A 25,417-nucleotide genomic window follows, 5' to 3' on the forward strand; every position below is an offset into this window, starting at 1 on the left:
CGCCGACGTGCGGCGCGCGTCCGGCGCAGCTGGGCGCGACGTCCGGAGCCGGGGGTCTGGAGTTCGCGCGCTGGCGGTGCGCGGGCGGGTAGGTGGTCTCCGCGTGGGCCGCGCTAGCGGGGTTTTCCCGGGGAGCCGCCGCGGTTGAGAGGAGCCTGTCTTTACCAGACCTGCTGTCGGTCCCAGTCGGGACCGTCAGAGACCCAACTTCACCGCGCCGCCACGGTGACCCCGGGGGTGGGAGGGGGCCGACCGGACCAACGAGAAGGGTTCGGGTCTGGACGGAGAGGACGCCCGCTACGCTGGGCGGGCGGGCGGGGGGGGGGGGGGTGGGCAGGGGGTACTGAACTGAGGATCCCCGTGACTGCGGGGGAGGGACTGGACAGAGAGGACCACTTGACCTGAGGTGTGGGAATGGGAGCTGGACTGAGGATCCCCGTGACTCGGGGGGGAGGGGGGACGGGATGGACAGAGATGACCCCCGTGACTGGGGGTTGGAGGACCGCTGGACACAGAGGATGACATCGGGAGAAAGGCTTGTCCTGTTCACTCCCACACCAGGTCCCCAAATTAATCAGGGTGATCCTGCTTTCTGGACATAAATGCAGTTGATTGACGTGTGAAACCGATGTGTTCAGAAGAGCACTCCCCGCGGAGGGTCAGATCCTGCAGTGAGATAGAGCCAACGTGGAAGTTACCCTTCCGACAGCACCACCTGAGCTGAGCTTGTAGCTCGGCGGCACTAAGCCCCTTCGTGTTGTGGTGCAACATCCACCTCCAGATAATAATTCTTTGTTAACAAATTCTGCTGCAATCTCATTTGCATGCTACAAGATTTCATTCATTCAAGTTAAGGTGGTTTTTCTCCAGAGTTGTGGAACCTTGAGGCCTGGGTGGCTCAGCTGGTGGAACGTGGAACCTGGAACCTTGGACTCTTGATTTTGGCTTAGGTCATGACCCCAGATCATGGGATTCAGCCCTGTGTGGGGGCTCCCTGCTGAGCATGGAGCCTGCTTGGGATTCTCATTCTCTGTCTCGCTCTCAAAAAAATAAAAAAGTGTGGGACCAACATTATGATCTATTTTTAGAACTTTTTCATCATCCTGAAAAAAATCTTGTACCCATTTGGCATCATTGCCATTTCCCTCATGACCACTAACCTGTTTCCATCTCTGCAGATTTGCCTATTCTAGACATCTCAAGGGGTCGAATGGAAATGTATGTAGTCTTTAATTAAAAAATTTTTTTTTAATGTTTATTTGTTTTTGAGAGGGAGACACAGAATCGGAAGCAGGCTCCAGGCCCCAAGATGTCAGCACAGCTGAATCCCTGAGCACTCGAACCCAGGAATCATGAGATCATGACCTGAACTGAAGTGGGGTGATTAACTGAGCCACCCAGGCGCCCCCGTGACTACTTTCATTTAGCATAATGATCTTAAGGTTCATATTGTAGCAGCCGTCAGGACTTAGTTCCTTTTTATTGATGGTTAACATTCCATTGTATGGATACACTGCATTTTATTTATCAGCTAATTAACATTTGGGTTGTTTCCATTTCTTGGCTATTATGAATAATGCTGCTATGAACAATGTGTATAAATTTTTGTATGGATATGAGTTTTATTTCTCTGACTATATATGAGTGGAATCATTTTGTCTTATAGCGAGTACGTTTAACATTTTGTGGCATTGCAAGTTGTTTTCAAAAGTGGCTGCACCTTTTAACGTTTCCAACAGCAATGTGTGAGGGGTTTGATGTCTCCACATCTTTACCTACACTTGTTATTTGTGTATTTTTTATTATGACATCCTGGTAGATATGAAGTGATACTGTTGTTTGACTTGCATTTCCCTGATGGTTAGCAATATAGAGAGCATTTTTCATGTACTTTTTCTCCATTTGGAGAAATGTCTGTTCATATCCTTTGCCCAATAAAAATATGGATTACTTATGTTTATTATTGAGTTTTTTTAAAGTTTATTTATTTATTTTGTGAGAGAGAGGAGGGAGAGGGGCACACAGAGAGAATCCCAGGGAGGCTGTGTGCACTCAGTGCAGATCCCAACAAGGGGCTCCACCTCTCATGAACTATGAGATCATGACCTGAGTTGAAACCAAGAGTCGCATGCTTAACAGACTGAGCCTCCCTTATTATTGAGTTTTAAGAGTTTCATTAGGTATATGATTTAAAAATATTTCTTCCCATTCTGTTGATTGACTTCACTTTTTATTGCTATCATTTGCAGCACAAAAGTTTTAAATTTTCATGAGGTCCAATTCGTCTATTTAGTTGTTTGTGCATTTGGTATCATATCTAAGAAACCATTGCCTCACTTAAGGTTGTGAACATTTCCTCCTGCATTCTTCTGAGAGTGTTATAATTTTAACCTTTTTTTTTAAGTAAGCTCTAGGCCAATGTGGAACTTGAACTTGAGACCTGGAGATCAAGGGTTGTATGCTCCACAGACTGAGCCAGCCAGGTGCCCCTGTTAACTTTTACATTTAGGTCTATGATCACTTTGAGTTAACTTTTATGTATAAGGTGTCCAACTTCATTCTTTTGCATGTGGCCATCCAGTTGTTCTGGTACCATTTTTTGGAAAGATTATTCTTTCCCTATGAAATTGCTTTGGCACCCTTATTGAAAATCAATTGACTTTATTGTTTTATATTATTTTTAAATTTTTAAATATTTTTATTTTCCATGCTAACAAACACAATATGATGTGCCAGGCACTCTTCACAGTACTCTATAGGGGAACTCTGTGTGGGAACATGGAACCCACACAACAGCCCTATAAGATAATTGTGCTATGGTTATCATCCCCAGATGAAATGACTGCATGGAGAAACCAGACCCCCAAGTGTTTCCGTATCTTTTCCAAGATAACCAGCTAGTAAATGGCAAAGCAGGTTTGAACCTCTATGCTGTTTTAAAAATTTCCATTGTTTTCTTTATTTGAGTATGAACCACGTTCATAGGTTTTAAGCTTGATCATCAAAATTTTCATTTGCCACCACCAGTGGGTGGCCCTAATTGAAAATAGTTTTAAATATTATATTTTTTCTTCAAATTTTTACTTAAATTCTGGTTAATTAACATATGGTGTAATACTGTTTTCAAGAGTATAATTTAGTGATTTGTCACTTACATGTAACACCCACTGCTCAACATGACAAGTGCCCTCCTTAATGCCAATCACCCATCTCGCCCATCCCCCACCCATGTCCTTCCAGCAATCCTGTTTGTTCTATTTAAGAGTCTCTTATGGTTTGTTTCCTTCTTTTTTCTTCCCCCTTCCCATATGTTCATCTGTTTTGTTTCTTAAATTGCACATATGAGTTAAATCATGGTATTAGTGTTTCTCTGACTTATTTCACTTAGCATAATACACTCTAGCTCCATCCACATCATTGCAAATGGCAAGATTTCATTCCTTTTGACAGCTGAGCAATATTCTACTGTATATACATACATCACGTCTTTTTTTTTTTTTTTTTCACTTAGAGCATGCACACACATGCATATGTATGACTGGAGGAAGGGCAGAGAGAGGGGGAGAGAGAATCCCAAGGAGGCTCCACACTGTCAACATGGAGCCCAACGTGGGGTTCGGTCTCATGAACCTTGAGATGCATCCCACCACATCTTTATCCGTTCATCAGTTGATAGACATTTGGGCTCCTTCCATAGTTTGGCTATTGTTAATAATGCTGCTATAAACATTGAGGTGCATGTGTCTTCTTCGAATCATCATTTTTGTATCCTTTGGGTAAATACCTAGTAGTGCAATTGCTGGGTCATGGGGTAGTTCTGTTTTTAACTTTGTGAGGACCCTCCGTACTGTTCTCCAGAGCGGCTGCACCAGTTTGCATTCCCACCAACAGTGCAAGAGGGTTCCCCTTTCTCTGCATCCCTATCAACATCTGTTGTGCCTTGTGTTGTTAATTTTAGCCATTCTGACAGGTGTGATGTGAACATCTTTTCATGTGTCTGTTAGCCATCTGGATGTCTTCTTTGGAAAAAAAGTCTATTTGTGTCTTCTGCCCATTTCTTAACTGGATTGTTTGTTTTTTGGGTTTTAAGTTTGATATGGGTTTTTTTTTTTTTGGTATTTTTTTTAATGCTTATTTATTTTTGAGAAAGAGACAGAGACAGCATGAGCAGGGGTGGGGTAGAGAGGGAGGGAGACACAGAATCCAAAGCAGCCTGCAGGCTCTGAGCTGTCAGCACAGAGCCTGACGTGGGGCTCGAACTCACAAGCCGTGAGATCATGACCTGAGCTGAAGCTGGACACCTAACCAACTGAGCCACCCAGGCGCCCTGAGTTTGATAAGTTCTTTATATATTTTGGATACTAACCCTTTATCAGATATGTCATTTGCAAATATCTGCTCTCATTCCATGGGCTGCCTTTTGTTGTTTCCTTTGCTGTGCAAAAGCTTTTTATCTTGATGAGGTCCCAATAGTTCATTTTTGCTTTGGTTTCCCTTGCCTCTGTCGATGTGTCTAGAAAGAAGTTGCTCTGGCTGAGGTCACAAAGATTTTTTCCTGTTTTCTCCTCTAGGATTTTGATGGTTTCCTGTCTCACATTTAGGTCTTTCTTCCATTTTGAATTTACTTTCGTGTATGGTGTAAGAAAGTGGTACTGTTTTGGAAACTGGTCTGGATCAGCCGGCAGAAGAACCAAGCAGCACTTGGAGATCTTGGAAGGCAGGAGGTTTAGTTTACACCGGTGGGCTCAGAGGAGATCATTCTCCAGAGGTCTGAGCCCAGAGCATCAGCAGCCGGATGATTTATAATCTGTTGGAGTGTGGCAAGTGGGATGGGAAGAAAAACCCGGAAGGGGAGTCTTTAGGCAGGGACTGGAATCCCCCTGTCCTGTCAGCCGTCTTATAACAGACTTCTCCCTATCAGTACAGTTTCATTCTTCTGCATGTTGCTGTCCAGTTTTCCCATTTCCATTTGCTGAAGAGATGTCTTTTTTCCATTAGATACTCTCCTGCTTTGTCAAAGATTGATTGACCATACTGTTGTGGGTCCATTTCTGGGTTTTTTTTGTTCCATTCCAGAATATCAATTGACTTTAAATGTAAGGATATATTTCTGGATTCTCAGTTCTATTCCATTGGTTTATATGTCTAGCCTTATGTCAGTACCACACTGTCTTGATTAGTGTAGCTTTGTGGTAAGTCTTGAAATTAGGACATGTGAGTCCTCCAACTTTATTCCTTTTCATGATTGGTTTGGCTGTTCTGGGTCCCTTGCATTTCCATGTGAACTTTAGGATTAGCTTGTCAATTTCTGCAAAAAAAAGGTACCTAGGATTTTGATAGGGATTGTGCTAACTCTGTACACCATTTAGAGAATACCATATTACCATCCTAATGATGTTAAGTCTTCCATGGTTATAGGATGTCTTTCCATTTATGTAGGTCTTCTTTATTTCTACAACTTTTATATTTTCCAGTGTTCACATCTTGCACTTTTTTTTAGGAGGAGGTAAAATTTATCCCTAAGTATTCTTTTTGATGATATTTAAATGGAATTGTTATTTTAAATATTTTCAGATTATTCATGACTAGTGTATAGAAATACAATTGATTATTATTATTTTCTCCTGTTTATTTTTGAGAAAGAGCTCGCATGTGCTTGAGAGCAGGGAAGGGGCAGAGAGACGGGTACAGAGGATCCAAAGTGGGCTCTGTGCTGAAAGCAGAGAGCCCGATGTGGGGCTGGAACTTAAGAATCGTGAGGTCATGACCTGAGCTGAAGTCGGGGGCTTAACCAACTGAACCACCCAGGCGCCCCAGAAATACGATTGGTTTTTGTATACTGATCTTGCATTCTGCAATCTTGGTGAACCATTCATTACTTGGAAAAGTTCTTTATTTGCATTCCTTAGGATTTTCCCTATATAAGATCTTGCCATCTGGATATAAGCACAGTTTTACTTCTTGTTTTTCAGTCTGGATGGTTTTTTTCTCGTTGCCTAACTGCCCTGGCTGGGACGTGCAGTACAATGTTGAATAGAAGTGGTGACAGCAAGCATCTCTTGTTCCTGATTTTAGGGGGAAAGCATTGAGACTTTCACTATTAAGTATGAGGCTTGCTACGGGTTTTTCACAAATGCCATTTATGAGGTTGAGGACATTCTGTTCTTATTTTGTTGAGAGTTTTTTGTCTTGTTTCTCATGAAAAGTTGTTAGGTTTTGTGAAATGCTTTTTATGCCTCTGTTGAGATGATCATGTGGGTTTTGTCTTTTATTCCCTTAATATGGAGTATTCCATTGACTTTTGTATGTTAAATCAAATTTGCATTCCTGGAAAAATCCTATTAGGTCACATTAGCTTTTAACAATATATTGCTGGAATAAGTTTGCTAGTGTTTTTTGAAGATTTTGCGTCTAATTCGTAAGACATATCAGTGTGTAGTTTTCTTGTTGTCTTTGTTTGATTTTGCTGATAGTGGCCCCATAGACTGAATTGAAAAGCCAACAATATAGGCAAGAAAAATTGGTTATTTGGCCAAAGCTCCTCATCTTTCCTTCCATTCATTCACAACATATCCGATCATCTAGAAAATGGAAATAAGTAGGCTAAATCATTCTGAGTGAATCAGACTGCTTGAATTACATCTTATCGTTAGAAATTGAATTCTTCATTTAAAAAATGACTAAACATAAGCATTAAGTATTGTTTTCTGGAATTCTCAAGAGCAAGACAGATATTTGGAAGGAGCAGGTGTCCCTGTGTGTCGAATTGTGAAAGGATACATGTGTCTAAACAGAGTGCCCCTTCTTCAGAGCAACTGGCCTAAGTTGAGGAAGAGAGCAATTTGACTGAACTAATTGTTACTGATGAAAAGTGACTGGAGAGCCTTATAACCCTCCCAGAGGAATTTTCATTTTTAAAAGAAAAAATGTTTTAAGTCAGATGTAAGACAATGTTAAAGTGAGACTTTCCTCTCTCTCAAATTTCAGCAGAGGCCCCAAACTGAAAATAAATGATTTAAAATGCTTACACGTTTCAGGGGCGCCTTGGTGGCTCAGTCGGCTGAGCATCTGACTCTTGATTTCGGCTCAGGTCATGATCCTACAGTCTGTGGGTTCCAGCCCCACATCAGGCTCTTCACTGACAGCGTGGAGCCTGCTTGGGGTTCTCTCTGCCACTCCCCCCTTGTGCTTTCTCTCTCAAAATAAATAAACTTAAAAATTTTTTAAATAAAATAAAATGCTTACATGTTTCAGAGCAAGAGGCCACACTGCCTTTCTCCATATCTTGCAGAGGAAAGAATAATTTGCATATTGTTTGTCCATCACTCCTTAGGATACATAAGAGGAAGTGCAAAAATGTTTTGGGGAACAGTGTGACATCATTTCTTTGGAGGAAGCTGTGCACATGTGTATTGCCATGTGCATTCTCTTCCCTTTGGAAAAGAAAGGGGTATTCCACCCCACCTCAAGCCAAGCAAAGGAGCCCCAAAAGAATCCCTCACTTTAAAAAATTTTTTTAATGTTTATTTTTCTTGAGAGAGGGAAGGAGCAGGGGAGGGGCAGAGAGAGAGACACACAGAATCCAAAGCAGGCTCCAGGCTCTGAGCTGTCAGCACAGAGCCTGACGCGGGGCTCGAACTCACCAATAGCAAGATTGTGACCTGAGCCGAAGTCAGACGCTCAACCAACTGAGCCACCCAGGTGCCCCTCTAAAGCTTTTATTTACTTATTTTTGAGAGAAAGAGAGAATTGGGGAGGGACAGAGAGAGAGAGAGGGAGACAGAGGATCTGAAGCGGGCTCTGTGCTACAGCAGAGAGCCCAACGCAGGGCTCGAACTCAGGAACTGTGAGGTCATGACCCGAGCTGAAGGCAGACGCTTAACCTACTGAGCCACGCAGGTACCCCAAGACCTCCTCACTTTGGGTAGGAGATGGTCAGGAGGGAAAGAACCTGTCACCTAGTAGTGAAAGTTTGCTTAGCTGTAGAAATCTCTGTGTCCAGACCTGCTGAAGGGACCCGAGTTGAACTCTTGGGAGAAACTCTCCAATTTATAGAGTATGTTCTCTATGAAAGTGGCCAATGCTCAACCTTATACTAAGAGAAATGCAATTATCCCATTGCAGGAAAATGGATAAACTGAGGTGTACTAATTGGCACATATAGCTGTAAAGAGGAATGAGTGTACCTCCACATATAAACAGGCATGAATCTCACAGACTAATAAACTTAGAAGAAGCAGATCACCAAAGGCTACACAAGGTGTAATTCCGTGAACATAAAATGCAAAAATATGCCAAACCAAGCCACATGCTGTTTAGGCTACTTTTACCTCTCTCTCTTATCTATCTGGAGGCACACTTGTTTTACTGCACTTCACAGATGCTGCATTTTAACGTTTATTTTATTTTTGGGACAGAGAGAGACAGATCATGAACGGGGGAGGGGCAGAGAGAGAGGGAGACACAGAATCGGAAACAGGCTCCAGGCTCCGAGCCATCAGCCCAGAGCCCGACGCGGGGCTCGAACTCACGGACCGCGAGATCGTGACCTGGCTGAAGTCGGACGCTTAACCGACTGCGCCGCCCAGGTGCCCCACAGATGCTGCATTTTGTACACATGGAAGGTCTGTGGCAAGTCTGTCGGTGCCATTTTTCCAGCAGCGTTTGCTCACTTCCAGTCTTTCGTGTTTTGGTAATTCTCGCAATAGTCCAGATTGTTTCATTATTGTATTTGTCGTGGTGATCTGTGATTAGTGATCTTTGATGTTACTTTTGTAATGTTTTGGAGCACCGTGATCTGTGCCCGTATTGAAACCAGTAACCAAAGGGAGACTGCGGATAATCCGCACAGCGGCAACTTTGCGCCCAGACCTTTTTGTGTGCCTTTACATGTCTCCGACCCCTCCTTTGGGGAGACGGACGGGGAGGTTGTCCTCCACGTCTTTGTTTGGCTGCCCCTCCGGCAAACTCTTTCCTGGCTGCATACTTGTTGTCTCAGTGTTTGTGTCTGCTGTGTGCTGGGCAGACACGTGGGTTCCATTACAGTATAAGGTGGTGAACTTCGTTGGCGAAAGTGTGTACCCTGACTCTTCCGCCCTCTGGCCATTCCCCATTTCTCTCCGTCTCCACCGGCCTCCCTATTCCCTGAGACACCACAATATTGAGCTTAGGCCCGTTAATAACACTCTGGCCTCTCAGTGTTCAAGTGAAAGGAAGAGTCGCACGACTCTCACTTTAAATCAAAAGTTAGAGATGACTAAGGTTAGTGAGGAAGGCGTTTCAAAAGCTGAGGTAGACCAAAAGTTAGGCGTCTTTGTGCCAAACAGTCCAGTTGTGAATGCAAAGGAAAGTTTTTGAAGGAAGTTAAAAAGTTCTGCTCCAGTGAACTCACAAATGTTAAGCAAGCAAAACAGCCTTATTGCCGATACAGAGAAAGCTTGGTCTGGATAGAAGTGAAACCAGCCATGACATTCCCTTAAGCCAAAGCCTAATCCAGAGCAAGGTCCTAACTCTTGTCAGTTCTGTGGAGGCTGAGAGAGGTGAGGAAGCTGCGGAAGAAAAATTTGGAGCTAGCAGAGGCTGGCTCTGAGGCTTAAGGAAAGAAGTCATCTCGATAACATACAAGTATAAGGTGAAGCAGCGAGTGCTGATGTAGAAGCTGCAGAAAATTCTCCAGAAGATCTAGTGAAGATAATTTACAAAGGTGGCTACTAACCAACAGATTTTCAATGTAGATGAAGCAGTCGTCTGTTGGAAGAACATGCCATCTAGGACTTTAAGCTGGAGAGAAGTCAATGCCTGGCTTCACACTTCAAAAGGCAGACTCGCTCTCTTGTTAGGGGCTAAAGTCCCCGGTGACTTTTAAGTTGAAGCCAGTGCTCATTGTCCTTTCTGAAAATCATTAAGTATTATGCTGTATGTACTCTGCCTGCTCTAGAAATGCAACAACAAAGCCTGGATGACAACACACCTGTTTACAAAATGGTTCACTAAATAGTTTAAATCCACTGTTGAGACCTACCACTCAGAAAAAAAAGATTCCTTCTAAAACATTGCTGCTCATTGACAATGCACCTGGTCACCCAAGAGCCCTGATGGCTATGTGCGATGAGATTAGTGTTGTTTTCCTGATTGCGAACACAACATCCATTCTGTAGACCACGGATCAAGGATAATTTCAACTTTCAGATCTTTTTAAGAAATACATTTTGGGGCGCCTGGGTGGTTCAGTCAGTTGGGCGTCCGACTTCGGCTCAGGTCATGATCTCGCGGTCCGTGAGTTCGAGCCTCGCGTCGGGCTGTGTGCTGACAGTTCGGAGCCTGGAGCCTGTTTCGGATTCTGTGTCTCCCTCTCTCTCTGACCCTCCCCTGCTCATGCTCTGTCTCTCTCTGTCTCAAAAATAAATAAATGTTAAAAAAAAAAAAAAGAAATACATTTTGTATGGCTATACCTGCCATAGATAGTGATTCTTCTGAGGGATGTGGGCAAAGTAAATAGAAAACCTTCTGGAAAGGATTTAATATTCTAGATGCCATTGAGAACATTTATGATTCGGGGCACCTGGGTGGCTTAGTCTGTTGAACTTCCGACTCCGGCTTAGGTCACCATCTCACAGACGATGAGTTCGAGCCCCACATTGGTCTTGCTGCTGTCAGCAAAGAGCCCACCTCAAATCCTCTGTCTCCCTCTCTCTGCCCCTCCCCTGCTTGCACTCTCTCAAAACTGAATAAAAAATTTAAAACAATTCGTGTTCCCCCCCCCCAAATAAAATACCTAGGAATAAACTTACCCTAAGAGGTGAAAGACCTGTACTCTGAAAACTATAGAACATTGATAAAAGAAATTGAAGATGATGCATAAGAAATAGACATTTTGTGCTTGTGGATTGGAAGAACAAATACTGTTAAATGTCTACACTGCCTAAAGCAATCTACAAATCTAAATCAATCCCTACCAAAATACCAACAGCATGTTTCACAGAACTAGAATAAACAATCCTAAAATTTGTATGGAACCACAAAAGACTCTGAATAGATAGCCAAAGCAATTTTGAAAAAGAAAAAGAAAACTGGAGGTATCAAAACTCCAGGCTTCAAGTTATATGACAAAGCTGTAGTAATCAAAACAGCATGTTACCGACACAAAAATAGACACATAGATCAATGGAACAGAATAGAAAGTCCAGAAGTAAGCCCGCATTTATATGGTCAATTAATCTTCAACAAAGGAGGAAAGAATATGCAATGGGAAAAAAGACAGTCTCTTCTTTGGTGTTGGGAAATGGTGCTGGGAAAACTGGACCACTTTCTTACACCATACACGAATATAAACTCAATATGGATTAAAGACCTAAATGTGAGACCTGAAACTATAAAAATCGTAGAAGAGAACACAGGCAGTAATTTCTCCAATATTGGTCACAGCAACATCTTTCTAGATACGTTTCCGGAGGCGAGGGAAACAAAAGCAAAAATAAACTGTTGGGATTACATCAAAACAAAAAGCTTCTGCACAGCAAAGGAAACAACCAACAAAACTAAAAGACAACCTACTGAATGGGAGAAGATATTTGCAAACGACATGTCCAATAAAGGGTTAGTATCCAAAATATATAAGGAACTCACACAAAACTCAACACCCAAAAAACAATCCAATTAAAAAATGAGAAGACATAAACAGACATTTCTCCAAAGAAGATATCCAGATGGCCAACACACACATGAAAAGAGGTTCAACATCACTCATTATGAGGGAAATGCAAATCAGAACCACAATGAGGTATCACCTCATACCTGTCAGAATGACTAGATCAAAAACAAGACTTAACAACAGGTATTGGTGAGGAGGTGGAGAAAAAGGAACCCTCGTGCACTGTTGGTGAGAATGCAAACTGGTGCAGCCACTAGGGAAGACAGAATGGAGGTTCCTCAAAAAATTAATTACTGAAACCTTATGATTCAGGAATTGCTCTAGTGGGTATTTGCCCAAAGAATACAAAAACACTAATTCAAAGGGATTTGTCCTATGTTTATTGCAACATTATGTACAATAGCCAAACTATGAAAGCAATCCAAGTGTCCAAGTGTCCATTGATAAGTGAATGGATAAAGAAGATATGATATATATATATATATCACATATTCATATATATATGAATATTTTTCAGCCATTAAGAAGAACAAAATGTTGCCATTTGCAACAACATAGATGGATCTAGAAAGTATAAAGCTAAGTGAAATAAACTAGTCAGAGAAACACAAATACCATATAATAACTTCACTCAAATGTGGAACTTAAGGGGGCGCCTGGGTGGCGCAGTCGGTTAAGCGTCCGACTTCAGCCAGGTCACGATCTCGCGGTCCGTGAGTTCGAGCCCCGCGTCAGGCTCTGGGCTGATGGCTCAGAGCCTGGAGCCTGTTTCCGATTCTGTGTCTCCTTCTGTCTCTGCCCCTCCCCCGTTCATGCTCTGTCTCTCTCTGTCCCAAAAATAAATAAACGTTGAAAAAAAAAAAAATTTAAAATGTGGAACTTAAGAAACAAAACAAATGAACAAAGGGAAAAAAAGACAAACCAAAATACTCCTTTTTTAAAAAAAAGTTAAAAAAAGTTTGTCTGTTTAAGTAGTCTCTACACCCAACATGGAGCTCAAACTCAGAACCCCGATATCAAGGGTCACATGCTCTTTCAACTGAACCAGCCAGGTGCCCCAAACACTCTTTTTTTTTTATTTTTTTTTTATTTTTTTTAAAAATTTTTTTTTCAACGTTTATTTATTTTTGGGACAGAGAGAGACAGAGCATGAACGGGGGAGGGGCAGAGAGAGGGAGACACAGAATCGGAAACAGGCTCCAGGCTCTGAGCCATCAGCCCAGAGCCCGACGCGGGGCTCGAACTCACGGACCGCGAGAGATCGTGACCTGGCTGAAGTCGGACGCTTAACCGACTGCGCCACCCAGGCGCCCCCCAAACACTCTTAACTATAGAGAACATGCTGGTGGTGACCAGAGAGGAGTTGGATGGGGTGATGGGTGAAATAGGTGAAGGGGATAAAAACACTTGATGAGCACTGAGTACTGTATGGAACCGTTGGATCACTATATTGTACACCTGAAACTGATAGACCACTGTATGTTAACTACACTGGAATTAGCATTTTTAAAAAATCCATAATTCATGAAAGAGGTCAAAATATCAACATTAGCAGTGGTTTGGAAGCCATTGACTCCAGCTCTCATGGATGACACTGAGAGGTCCAGGACTTCAGTGGAGGAAGTAACTGCAGATGTGGTGGAAATAGCATTAGAACGAGAAGTAGAGCCTGCAGACGGGACTGCTGCCATCTCATGGTAAAACTTGAACCAGTGGAGAGTTGCTTCTTACAGATGAGCAAAGATGTTGGTTTTTCAAGATGGAATCTACTGCTGGTGAAGGTGCTGTGAAAATTGTTGAAATGACAACAAAGGATTTAGAATATGATGACATACCTTTAGTTGATAGGGCAGTAGCAGGATTTGAGAGGATTAGCTCCAATTTTGAAAGAAGTTCTACTGTGGGTAAAATGCTATCAAATAGCATTGTAGGCTACAAAGAAATCGTTTGTGAAAGGAAGAGTCAGGTGGTGTGGCAAACTTCACTGCTGTCTCGTTTTAAGAAATTGTCGTGGTTGTCTCAGTCTTCAGCAACCACCACCCTGATCAGTCAGCAGCCGTCAACCCCGAGGCAAGACCCTCCACCAGCAAAAAGATGATGACTCACAGAAAGCTCAGTGATGGTTAACATTTTTTAGCAATAAGCTTTTCAAATTGAGGTATGAACTTTTTTTAGACATAATGCTCTTGCGTACTTAATAGGCTACAGTATAGTGTAAACATAATTTTTATATGCACTGGGAAATAAAAATCACTTGACTTGCTGTATTGCGATATTCACTTTATTGCAGTGGTTTGTTTGGAACCAGACTTGCAATATCTCCAAGGTGTGCTTGGAGATCATTAAATTCCAAGTAGGGGATACCTCTTGAGCAGCAGGGAGTGGTAATGGTAGTGGTACATTTATTAAGCTTGGCGGCACTTAATGGGCTCATTTTATTATTATTTTTATAACTTGCATGTGTTATAAATAATTAAATAACATTTATAACTTAAATGTGTTATGAATTTAATTAAAAATTAAATCCAGTTTTATCAAATTCTTATTTTTTTAATACAATAACTTCCAACTGAATACAGCAGAGATTCTGGCAATTTGGATTCTTGCTGGTCTGAATTTGATGGAGCACCCTGGGTAGGTTGGACAGTAATAAAACTTAAAATAATCTTTTGTGACTACTGGTAATACTCACTTTTTGCAAGTCAGTGGTTAAGAGCTTTTTTATGCTCTTGAGGTAGAAATAGTGAAACTTGGGGCATCTGTGTGGCTTAGTCAGTTAAGCATTTGGCTTCAGTTCAGGTCATGATCTCATGGTTCGTGAGTTTGAGCCCCGTGTCGGGCTCTGTGCTGACAGCTCAGAGCCTGGAGCCCGCTTCAAATTCTGTGTCTCCCTCTCTGCCCCTCCCACACACACACTCTGTCTCTCTCTGCCTCTCAAAACTAAAGAAAACTAAAAAAATAAAATAAATAGTCATCTTAATAAAAATAAATAAAACCTTTAGTCCATTTTGCAGACAATAACATACATCTTTTACTTTCACAGTAAAAAATGGCCAATTGTATTAGTTATTGCTGCATACATAACAAATTTTCCTAAATTCCAGTGGCTGTAAAAACAAACTCTATGACCTCCCAGGTTTTTGGGTCAGGAATCCAGGAGTAGCTTGTCCAGGTGGTTCTGCCCAGATCTTATGAAACTTTAATTGAGGGTTGGCCAGGGCTGTGGTCACCTCAAGGCTCGCCAGGCTGGTGTCAGGCCTCTTCAGATCAGCTTCCAAGCTCATTCATGTAGGCCTCTGCACAGGGAAGCCTCCGGCCTGGCCCTGGCTCCCCCCTGGAGAGGGAGGAAGAGAGCCCAAGCTGTGACCTCCCGTGGCTTCTGCCATATTCTCTTCACTAGAAGCACCGGGGTTGGGGGTCCCACAAAGGTGTGATTAACAGGAGGAGGACTTTGGAGGCCACCTGAGAGGCTGCCATCACAGCTGAAGGGCAGAAATAAAGACTCAGGCAGAATAGGGAGGAAAGTGGGTGTGATGGAGACATTGGTAACTTCAGAGGGGTGGGTCTATTGTCCTTCAGGTTTTTTAGGGACTTGTCCAGGAAATAAAATGAATCCCAGTGTTGATGTAATTTAGAAAATCTAGAGTAACTGCAATATAATGATTTATGAGAAATACATATTTCATCGTTCAGAGGACCAAACTACTTCTCAGATATATTTGGTCTTCATCCATAGTTCCTGGGAACACTTCAGAGCCAGAAAGGTGACAAGGATGTCTTAATGAAGGAGACTTCTGGACCCCACTCAAGGGCGGGGCTATTGCCAGGACGACCAAGCAGGTGATCAGAGGGTTGGAACTTCCGGCACAACCCCCCACCCCTGCGGAGAGGGGAGGGGCTGGAGGCTGAATTGGCCAATGGAAACTTCCAGACCCACCCCAGACGCCTGCATAGAGGGGAGGGGCTGGAAGCTGAATCAACCAATGGAAACTTCCGGCCCCACCCCCGACCTCCTGGAGAGGGGAGGGGCTAGAGGCTGAATCGGCCAATGGCCAATGATTTAATAAATGGTGGGGATACAAAGAAGCCTCTATAAAAGCCTTTTCTGGAGACGGCCCACACTTCGGCACCCCAACTCTTCCGTGTGCCGGTGGGCCGGGCCCCAGGCTCCGTAAGGGCTGAAACTCGAGTTGGGCACCTCGCTCTGTGGATCTCTCCCATCTGCGTGTTGCTACACACTCTTTGTATCTTTAAGGAACCGGTAAGCACAGGTCAGCCTTCCCCTGAGCTCTGTGAGACTCTCGACAAGTTAACAGAATCGAAGGATTCTGCAGAATCGGCTGCCGGTTGGTCAGAGGCACAGGTACCTGGTACCTGTGACTAGAGTCTGAAGGTGGGGGCTGGGAGGGGGCATCTTATAGGACAGAGTCCTTAACCCGTAGGATGTGATGGTGTCTCTGGTAGATAGTGTCAGAATTGAATTGAATTCTGGGACACGCTGCTGGGATCCTGAGAACTGCTTGGAGTTGCGGGTGGGGGACTTGGAAATTGGTGCTCAGAACCTTAAAAGAGCAACAGAGGAGCATATTGATTGTCTCTTAAAGACTGTCTTTGACAGCAGAAATTGTGCTTCTCTTCCTGCAGGCCATGGGGGATCAGGACTTACCTGGCATTTTGGTGTCTGGATTGGAAGGACCTCATGGTATATGTGAGGATCACATTGGAGATCTGCAGAAACACTTTACTCTCATTACTCTGCAAGAATTTTTGGAAAATAACACACGATTCGGTCCAAAGGTCCAAGCTGTATACATCTGGGGCGGAAAGCCAGCCGTTACCCAGGAGCTCCTGCAGAGTCTGCCCTCCTTGAAGATAATTGCCAGTGCAGGAGCAGGTCTAGATCACCTGGACCTGAAGCTCATTGCCAGCTGTGGTGTGAAGGTGGCCAACACACCACAGGCGGTTTCCAGTCCCACAGCAGACATGGGGATGGCCTTACTGCTGGCCGCAGCTCGCAGAGTCGTGGAAGGTACCCAGGCCTTGGAGATGCTGGTTTTCCAAAGAGAGCAGATGACAGATACTTAACGCAGATGATTACATAATGTTATCTTCAAACTACAGGTCTTTCCTGGGCCCTGATTTCTTCCAGGACTTTGTTGCACTTGAGAATTGGTCACTTTCAGTCTTTTGCCGCGTACTTAGTGCCTGAGCCCAGCTTCCCAGCACATATCGGCTATTTTCTCCCCCACCAGATTCCTCTCATTCACAGGCAGTAAACGTGTGTGTGGAGTAATTTCAACATCGAAATTACTATGGAAATGCCCTTGGGGTGATTCTTTGGTCAGTCAGCATGCTACTCTTGGTTAAAGACCCACGAGCGAATAGGCAGAATCTGACCTCTCCACACAGGGGACATCTCTGGGAATATCCCCAGGAAAGGCAGGGCAGCAGTTCAACACCCCTCAGTCCCCCAATCCTCCTGATGGAGCTCTGAGCAAAGAGGAAGATGAAGCTTTGACGAAGAGGCTTGAGGAAAGAGGAGACAGGAATCAGGCTCTGGTTCGGATTCTGGTTGCAGGTTCACGCACATGCACACACACCAACATACCAACACCAGCAAGTTTTAACCAGAAATCCTGCCGTAATGTAAAAGAAGTTGGTATTTCAAAGCTTTGCACCAGGACGCTCTGGTTTTGTTATGAGGAAACCGTCTTTGTCCCTTTCCTTCACCCCTTGCAGAAACCCTTGTCTTCTGTCAAGAGATGCATGAGGGCTGTGTCTGCCACAGGCACCCTCTAACTCACTACTCTGCCCCAGTAAGGTTGTGGATTTCTGTGTCTGGTGACATCCGCTCTGACCACTCTGTCCCTTGTATATTTTAGGTCATAGGTTGGCTATTGCACCGGATACAGAGAACTTTTCTACAAACTGGATGGGTCAAGAAGTTACAGGGGCCACTCTGGGAATCATCGGCATGGGCAGCATTGGCTATAAGATTGCTCAGAGGGCCAGAGCATTCGAAATGAAGATTCTGTATCACAATAGGAAACGCAGGTAAACATTCGGAAAATGGACTTGAAATTAACTGAGCAGAACGTATACCATCACTGCCTTAAAATGGCTTGGATATAGGAGCCCTCTGTTTTTCATAAGACTCTCCTACTCTTTCTCTCCAAAAAATAGGACTGATTGTCAAGAAAAAGAAAAAGAAAAAAAAAAGACTGATTGTCACAAAAATTGTGATATTTTTATGATTACCTAGGAATGTGGCTGTGACTTTTTTATTGAAAATTTTCACCAAAAAAGAGATTTTAACTCACAGCTTTGTTTTTTGTTTTTTTAATTTCTAAAGTGTTTTTTTTCAAGGAAGCTTTCCATACCCACTGAGCAATTTGGTTCCTTTATGTGCACTTCCTCCCTCAGCCTGACACCCGGTCTTACTGATTCTGTCTCCAAACAGCCTTCAGACCTGCCTGTTCTCTCTCACCTCATCGATGCCACTGGGCTCAGGCCCCATCCTTTCTCACCTGAAATACATATTCTCCTAACAGTCTGCTCACATCTGCTCTTGAACCTCCCACTCTCCTTGCAAACCAGCCAGATGATGGCCATTGTTTACAACCTTTACTGGCTTCCCACTGCACATGGAACACATTTCCGGCCGGTGAGCAGTTTGTGGATGTACGGGGAGCTGAGAGATTGTGTATTAGAACTGTGCCCATTTTTCAGTCACTGTTTGCACCATGGGCAGTGGAGGGACTTAGGTAGATGTGACGACTTTCCTTGTGATGAACACGCAGGCACAGAGGCCAGGGTTCTCCCAGGACAAGGTGTGTGGTGTGGGCAACGTATTCATCTTTCCTTTGGGCTGTCCCCTGACCCAAACATGTGTTTTGTATTCCATATATGTATTCCATATTTGCATAGCAGTGGAGGTTACCCGGCATGCTGTGGCCTCCGGGATCTTGGAATTTCTGTTGAATAATCAGTTGTTTGGGATGGCCAGAGCAGGAGTTAAACAAATCCTGCCTGCATCGGACCCTTGGGTCTTTGCTTTGCGTTTCATAGGCAACGTTCCAAGGCCCTCTCCTGTTTTGTTTGTTTTCTAGAGACTGTGATGGGTTTGCTGCATTCAGCAATGCTCTGTGGTCACAGAAGTACACACTCCTGCTCTTACTTGGGAGTGGGACCCACTTCCTGCCAGTAATATTCTGTCGTTGCTGAGTGCATGTCCGATGCACAGTCAGGCTCACACCTGTCTCTGGGGGCTCAAATGAGAAGAAGCTCCTGGCCGCAAGGAGCTTCAATGTGGGGTGCAATTCTGCAGACCCAGAGGCCTCGCCTCAGAGGTCCCGAGGGGCCCCCAGTGTTTCCATGGTGGGAGAGGATCCTGGACCCAGCAGCAACAGGCCCAGTCTTTGGCTCCCCTCAGAAACTCCTTCCTGAGGTGCCGTGATGAAGTCCTGACTGGAGAACATGGTGTTTCTTCCTTGTCCCCTTCATAGAAAATTAGAGGAGGAGGAGGCTGTTGGGGCCACTTACTGTGAGAGTCTGGATGACCTGCTTCAGCGATCGGACTTTGTGCTGTTGGCCGTGAGCCTGACGCCCCAGACCCAGAGGCTGATTGGGAAGAGGGAGCTGAATCTGATGAAGCCCACTGCCATTCTCGTCAACATCGGCAGAGGTACTTGCCTGCGCCACGGTCTGTGCGGAGGCCCGCAGGGCTGCAAAGTCTGCAAAGTCGGCCCAGCTCGACTTTCTCCTGGACAGCTGTGGGCCCAGAGAGTCCGTGTGCACTGGCGGGTGATGAGCTCAAGGGAGTGTCTATTTAGAAATATTTCTGATTTTTGTTTTCACATCATTTCGAGCCTCAAATTAGTAACAAAAAGGATGAGAATAGTACAGTATGGGGTTTTCACATCCCAATTAGGGCATCTACTTTGGGGCATCACAGTTTGGTCTTCTAGGTGTGATTAAGCAAAATTTATGGGGATACAGTTTCTGAGCCTTCACTTTAAAAAAATTTCTTTTAAGTGTGAGAACGAGGCAGGGAGGGGCAGAGAGAGGGAGAGAGAAAAACCCAAGCAGGCTTTGCACTGTCAGCGTGAAGCCCAGTGTGGCCTGAGCCAAAACCAATAGTCAGATGCTTAACCAACTGAGTCACCCAGGTACCCCTTCACTTTTGGTTTTAAGTTTATTTATTTTTAGAGAGAGCGAGAGCGAGAACACATAAGCAGGGGAGGGACAGGGAGAGAGAGAGAGAGGGAGAGAGAGAAACCCAAACGGCTCCACACTGTTAGCACAAGCACAGAGCCCGACTCGGGGCTGGAACTCAGGAACTGAGAAATCATGACCTGAGCTGAAATCAAGAGTTGGACGCTTAACCAACTGATCCACCCAGGCGCCCCTCTGATACTTTACTTTAAAAAATAAATAACAGTGTTAGTTTGGTTATTTGGCATTTATGTAGTGCTTTGTGTTTACAGGCAAGAGGGAGTTGGCCCTGTGCTGATACCAAATATTGTGGGCTGGTGTGACATTTATAAAGAGTAGAGGATCAGTGCTGACATCAGACATCCAGGCCACTCACCTTTGTGGGGTGGGGGGCCAGAGTACATATGACTAACAACAGCCACCCGTGTATCATCTGTAAAACAAGGAAAACAATGCTTGCCACATGAGATAGTGTAATTTGTAAGAAATACATATTTGGTCATTCAGTTGTGGTTTTCATCCATAATTCCTGGCTCTTTCCTCACCAAATTGACTAAGTGTTGAGAGTGATAAAGGTGTCTTTTGTTAATGGAGTCGGCTGGACCCCACTCAAGGGCGGGGCTGTTGCCAGGATGACCAACCATGTGATCAGAAGGTTGGCCCTTCCTGGGGCGCCTGGGTGGCGCAGTCGGTTAAGCGTCCAACTTCAGCCAGGTCACGATCTCGCGGTCCGGGAGTTCGAGCCCCGCGTCAGGCTCAGGGCTGATGGCTCGGAGCCTGGAGCCTGTTTCCGATTCTGTGTCTCCCTCTCTCTGCCCCTCCCCCGTTCATGCTCTGTCTCTCTCTGTCCCAAAAATAAATTTAAAAAGTTGAAAAAAAAAACTAAAAAAAAAAAAAAAAAAGAAGGTTGGCCCTTCCAGCCCCACCCCCGACCTCTGTGGAGAGGGGAAGGGCTGGAGGCTGAATCAGCCAATGGGAACTTCCGGTCACACCCCCGACTCCCAGGGAGGGGAGGGGCTGGAGGCTGAATCAGCCAATGGGCAAAGATCTAATCAACTGTGGCTATACAAAGAAGCCTCGGTAAAAATGCCAAAGGACCGGGTTCAGAAGCTTCTGGAGATCGGGAAGAGTGCTGTGCGGGGAGGGATGGAAGCCCCACAGCCTTTCCCCAGACCTGTCCCTATGATCTCTTCCTCTGGCGGTTGATTCTTAGCCTTTGTCACCTCCTTGAGCCACCAGGTGAGCGGCAGTGTTCCCCTGAGTTCTGTGAGCCGCGGCAGCAAGTTGCCAGTTGGTCAGAAGCACGAGTAACAAACAGCCTGGGACTTCCGACCGGTGTCCGAAGTCGGGGTGGGGGCGTGTTACAGGACTGAGCCCTTACTGTGCAGGATCTGATGCCGCCTCCGGGTGGACAGTGTCAGAATCCGCAGGCACCCTGCAGGTGTCCCGAGAACTGCCTGAGCTTGTGTGTGTGTGGGACCCTCCCTACCCCGACTTTGGAACCGGGTCCAAGAACTCTAAAACAATTGTTGAAAGACCAACAATATGCTTCAGAGATAATATGCTTCAGAGTTCTCTGAAAATTCAGGCCGTCTAGGTGAGCAGGAAGGACCAGTGCGTATTAGGTACCTTCAGGAATGTCAGAGGCTGGCGAGCACACTACAGATTCTGGAGAAGCAAACGCCCCAGGAAAGCCTCGGGGACTGGGCTTCTCCCCCAGCAGCACCAGCATACCAGGGCTGTGTCCCGACCGGCGGGCCGGCCGCTCCCAGCCCGTCAGCAGAAAGGAGGCACCCTCAGTCTTTGGGCCCCTTGCAGGGCTCTGCTGGAAGGAAAGGGCTTTCTTCTCAGCTTCTACTCAAACATGTCCTGCTTTTCTGTATTTGAAATGACAGTTACAGGATCGTGCTTGTGGCTTAGTTTTTTCGTGTGCATATACAGCTATCTGGGGGCTGTGTCCTCAGCCTGAACTCCTAGGTGGTGCTGGGAGGTGGTGTAATAAAATGAGACGGGCCCCGGCTTGAGGTCAAACAAACCTGGGCTCAGATCTGAGTCTATATGTTAGAAGCTGTGTGACTTTGGGTGTTTGTAACCTAAGGGCCTCAGTTTCCTCAAGTATAAAATGAATATTGACTTTGCCAGGTTAGTGGAGGATTCGGTGAAGGCCTGAGTGCGCTGCCTAGTATGTGGTGGGCTCACAATGTCTGATGATGAACTGGCAGAATGACACTCACGTGCTCTTTGTCAGACCTTTGACAAGATCAGGATGTGTTTGGAATAGCGGCTAATGTGACCAAAGCATCTATCCCATGTACTCTTAATGGTGGCGACTGCAGAGGAACTGTCTTGTTGACACAGGTCTGTTAGTCGATCAGGACGCCCTGGTGCAGGCTCTTCAGACTGGGGTTATTAAAGGAGCAGCACTGGACGTGACGCACCCGGAGCCCCTGCCCAGGTAAGAAAGCTGGACAGAATCTACATCCTCTGGTCCACGTAGGGCTGTCCTCAGTGGTCATTCCTCCTGGTCCACGCAGGGCAGTCCCCAACGGTCATTCCTCCTGGTCCACGTAGGGTGTCCTCAAATAGTCACTGCTTTGGCCTTTTTCAGATGTGTTGTCACAGACCTGTAGTCGAGTCTTGGCCATGCAGGGGCCGGAGAAGGGCTCTGGTGGCCTGTCCAGTCCTGCAGATCATCAGATGTCTGTTTCAACACCTCCGTGGACAGGGAGCTCCAGGCCCACAGGCAGCAGTCCCCATGGATGGAGACTGTACAGAATATTCTTGCTCAGATCAAACCAAAATAGTCCTTCCCTTACCCACTGACTCCAGTTTGCCCCTGATCATTCTCCTCTCTTACACACCTTCTGTGTTTTAAGACAACCACTGTGTTTCATCTTACTTTAAAAACAATTTTTTTTAACGTTTCTTTATTTTTGAGAGAGAGAAACAGACTGTGAGCAGGGAAGGGGCAGAGAGAGAGGGAGACCCAAAATATGCAGCAGACTCCAGGCTGTCAGCACAGAGCCCAGCACGGGGCTCATACCCATGAATCGTGCGTGAGATCATGAGCTGAGCTGAAGTCAGATGGCTAACTGACTGAGCCACCCTGGCGCCCCTGTTTCTTCTTTTATTCCCCCCTAAATATCCTTCAATCACAGCCTAAATGATAGCATTTCCAGACACCTGGTCATTATTGTTGCCTTCTGGCACTGCAGTTTTAAAGGGCCTTTGAAAATGTGCTCTCAGGAATGGAACATAGTGTCCACATTGTGGCCTGACCATGCAGAAAACTTGCTCAGAAGTTGTATCAGCAGCCTCATTGCACCCTTAGTTCATTACGTTTTTAGTCAGCAAGAACTTAAATTATTCTTCCAATTGTTCTTTAAGTACATGTGTGGAGCTTTACACTTCTGTGCATTTAATGCCATTTGCTTGTGTGTTTTGACCCATTGATCCAGCCCATTAGGACTACAGTCTTGATTCTGTCATTCGTTAAGCTAGCGATTCCCAGGTTTGATTCCTCCAGCTTTGATTTGTCTGGTAAACAAATTACTGTCTGAATGTTTGCCATTACAACCAAATTTAATATCTAAGTTTATCAAGATTGACCATAGAACTTACATTTCTGAGAAAAACGATAGTTTATCTAGAACAGCCTTTCTCAAAACATGGTCTGGAGACCCTTTCAAGGGGTCAAAATTATTATTATGTGAAGTCAAAATTATTTTCACAATATTGTAAGATGTTATTTACCTTTTCACTCATGTTTCGGTACATTGTACAGTGGAGTTTTCCAGAGACTAATGACATGTGATTATCACTCTGACAACTAATGAAATGTGTGCTTCAAGGTTATTGTATTAAAATTTTTTTATTTTTAATCTCTAACATAGTGCATGTTGATAGATACAACCCATGTAAACAAATGTTCTTTGTGGTTCTCAATTTTAAGAGGGTAAAGAGGTCCTAAAACCAAATGTTTGGGAACCACTAACGTAGAATAGAAATTTTTTTCAATGTAAATTAAGAAACTTGAGCATTTTAGACAGTTGTCAACTTAGAAACCTACAAGTCTAATGCTCACCTGTTGGCTAGTCTGCCAAGATGAGATTTTATTCGCTTCATTCACTAGTTTTCAGTTTTATTATATAACAAACCAGTGACAGTTACAGAGGTATTTGCTACGCCTTCTTAACAGAGTTGGCTCTTGCCTATACACCTCATATTATGGACAGGTGTTGTTACAATTGGCCATGATTCAGTTATTTCTGAGTTCCAAGTCAGTTGAGAGACAAAACCAGTCACCCTGTCTCAATTCACTGTGTCATACTGAGACTGGTTTCCAATATGTGCTGTTATAGTAGGGCGCACCTCCTTCCTATTAGGAGGACAGAAGTGGGTTTTTTTTTGTTTGTTTGTTTGTTTGTTTTTCAGAATAGCTCCTATCCTTGCTGTGTTCTAGGCTGTATCTTAATTTCAGTCAATTCTGGGGGCAAGGACAGAGTGTTGGTATAAATTACAAGTGCCCCAAAGAACTTCCACAGGTTTGGGGGGAAGTCCCAGAGGTGTGCTCCTTGAGCCTCAGGTACGATTAAGGGTTACTGCTGCCTGTCTGCTTTGGGCTTTGAATTAAAAGTCAAGAGGTCCTGTTTGGGCAGGTGACTGCCCTTTCATCATGCTGGTTTCTAGCGTTTTCCATCGTTTCAGTCTGGTGGATCACTTCACTAACACTTCCTTATGTTCCCAGGCTGACTCCCATCCTCTCCCTTCTTCCTGGGAGAGAACTCCCTCTCATCTAATTCTAGGTCATAAATATTTTCCCTCTGAATGCCACCACTCACTAAAGGCACATTCAGCTTATCGCATGATGCCTAGACTAGCACCCATATCCCCGGGAGCCTTTTCATTTTTGTGGACCAGTGTTGTCTAAACCACCACATATGTTGTGCTATTGTGTGCTAATGGCCGGGGTGCCATTAGGATACATGTTTTGCACCCAAAAAATGCTGGGCCCCCCATAGTGGGGTTAGATGAGTGGTGGTCATACCTAGGTATAATTTAGAATATGCCATAAGGCCCCTTCTCAGCGTGGGGCTAGAAACCCAGAGTATGGAATTAGAGCAGACAATGTGGAATAGTTTTCATTAATCTGCATTTCAGAGATCATCCTTTATTGAAGTTGGAGAACGTCACTCTGACACCTCACGCTGGGAGTGCTACTCATCAAGCCAGGCGACAGATGATGGAAAATTTGGTTGCAAGCATCCTGGCTTCCCTCCACGGCCTTCCCATTCCTAATGAAGTGCGACTGAACTGGGATAATTCCGTGGCATGACACGTGGCAGATTAAATGGAAAAAAAAAAAATCTAGTTTTGTGTATCTACGTTAAAGCCCATCATGCAGATTAATACTCTTTTGGGCGAAAAGCCTTAAGAACAGCGGTAACATTTGTTGAGAACTTGGCAGGCGCTTCTCTTCCATTCCCGCCGCAGCCTCCAGGCCGCTCTGAGCGAAGTCCCCCCGTTTTCATAATGAAGCACAGAGAATTCCCT

The 25,417-nt window shown here is 44.7% G+C and overlaps 1 protein-coding gene across 6 annotated transcripts; it reads left to right on the forward strand.

The window, feature by feature from the left end:
- Nucleotides 1–11: 11 nt before the first annotated feature.
- LOC125148776 (probable 2-ketogluconate reductase) lies at nt 12–25,199 on the forward strand. Of its 6 annotated transcripts, none has more exons than XM_047827033.1 (7): nt 19–88; nt 15,387–15,490; nt 16,295–16,679; nt 17,533–17,704; nt 19,156–19,334; nt 22,223–22,319; nt 25,025–25,199. In XM_047827033.1, exons 3-7 carry the CDS (start codon nt 16,298–16,300, stop codon nt 25,197–25,199), a joined length of 1,005 nt encoding a protein of 334 aa, XP_047682989.1. In that variant the 5' UTR covers nt 19–88; nt 15,387–15,490; nt 16,295–16,297. The 6 variants fall into 6 exon arrangements, with proteins under 6 accessions (XP_047682993.1, XP_047682989.1, XP_047682990.1 ...); XM_047827034.1 differs by lacking the exon at nt 19–88 and adding an exon at nt 14,210–14,284; XM_047827037.1 differs by lacking the exon at nt 15,387–15,490 and having other exon boundaries at nt 12–88.
- The last annotated feature ends 218 nt before the right edge of the window (nt 25,200–25,417 follow it).

Source organism: Prionailurus viverrinus, chromosome D3, assembly GCF_022837055.1.
Source record: "Prionailurus viverrinus isolate Anna chromosome D3, UM_Priviv_1.0, whole genome shotgun sequence".
NCBI classification, from domain to species: Eukaryota; Metazoa; Chordata; class Mammalia; order Carnivora; family Felidae; genus Prionailurus; species Prionailurus viverrinus.

What these genes read in the sequence shown, in the direction of transcription:
- LOC125148776 (XM_047827037.1), top strand. Translation starts at nt 16,298, where the DNA reads ATGGGGGATCAGGACTTACCTGGCATTTTGGTGTCTGGATTGGAAGGA. An exon ending in TATCACAATAGGAAACGCAG is followed by an intron (nt 17,705 to 19,155) that starts GTAAACATTCGG and finishes TCCCCTTCATAG; the next exon opens with AAAATTAGAGGAGGAGGAGG. An exon ending in CACCCGGAGCCCCTGCCCAG is followed by an intron (nt 22,320 to 25,024) that starts GTAAGAAAGCTG and finishes TCTGCATTTCAG; the next exon opens with AGATCATCCTTTATTGAAGT.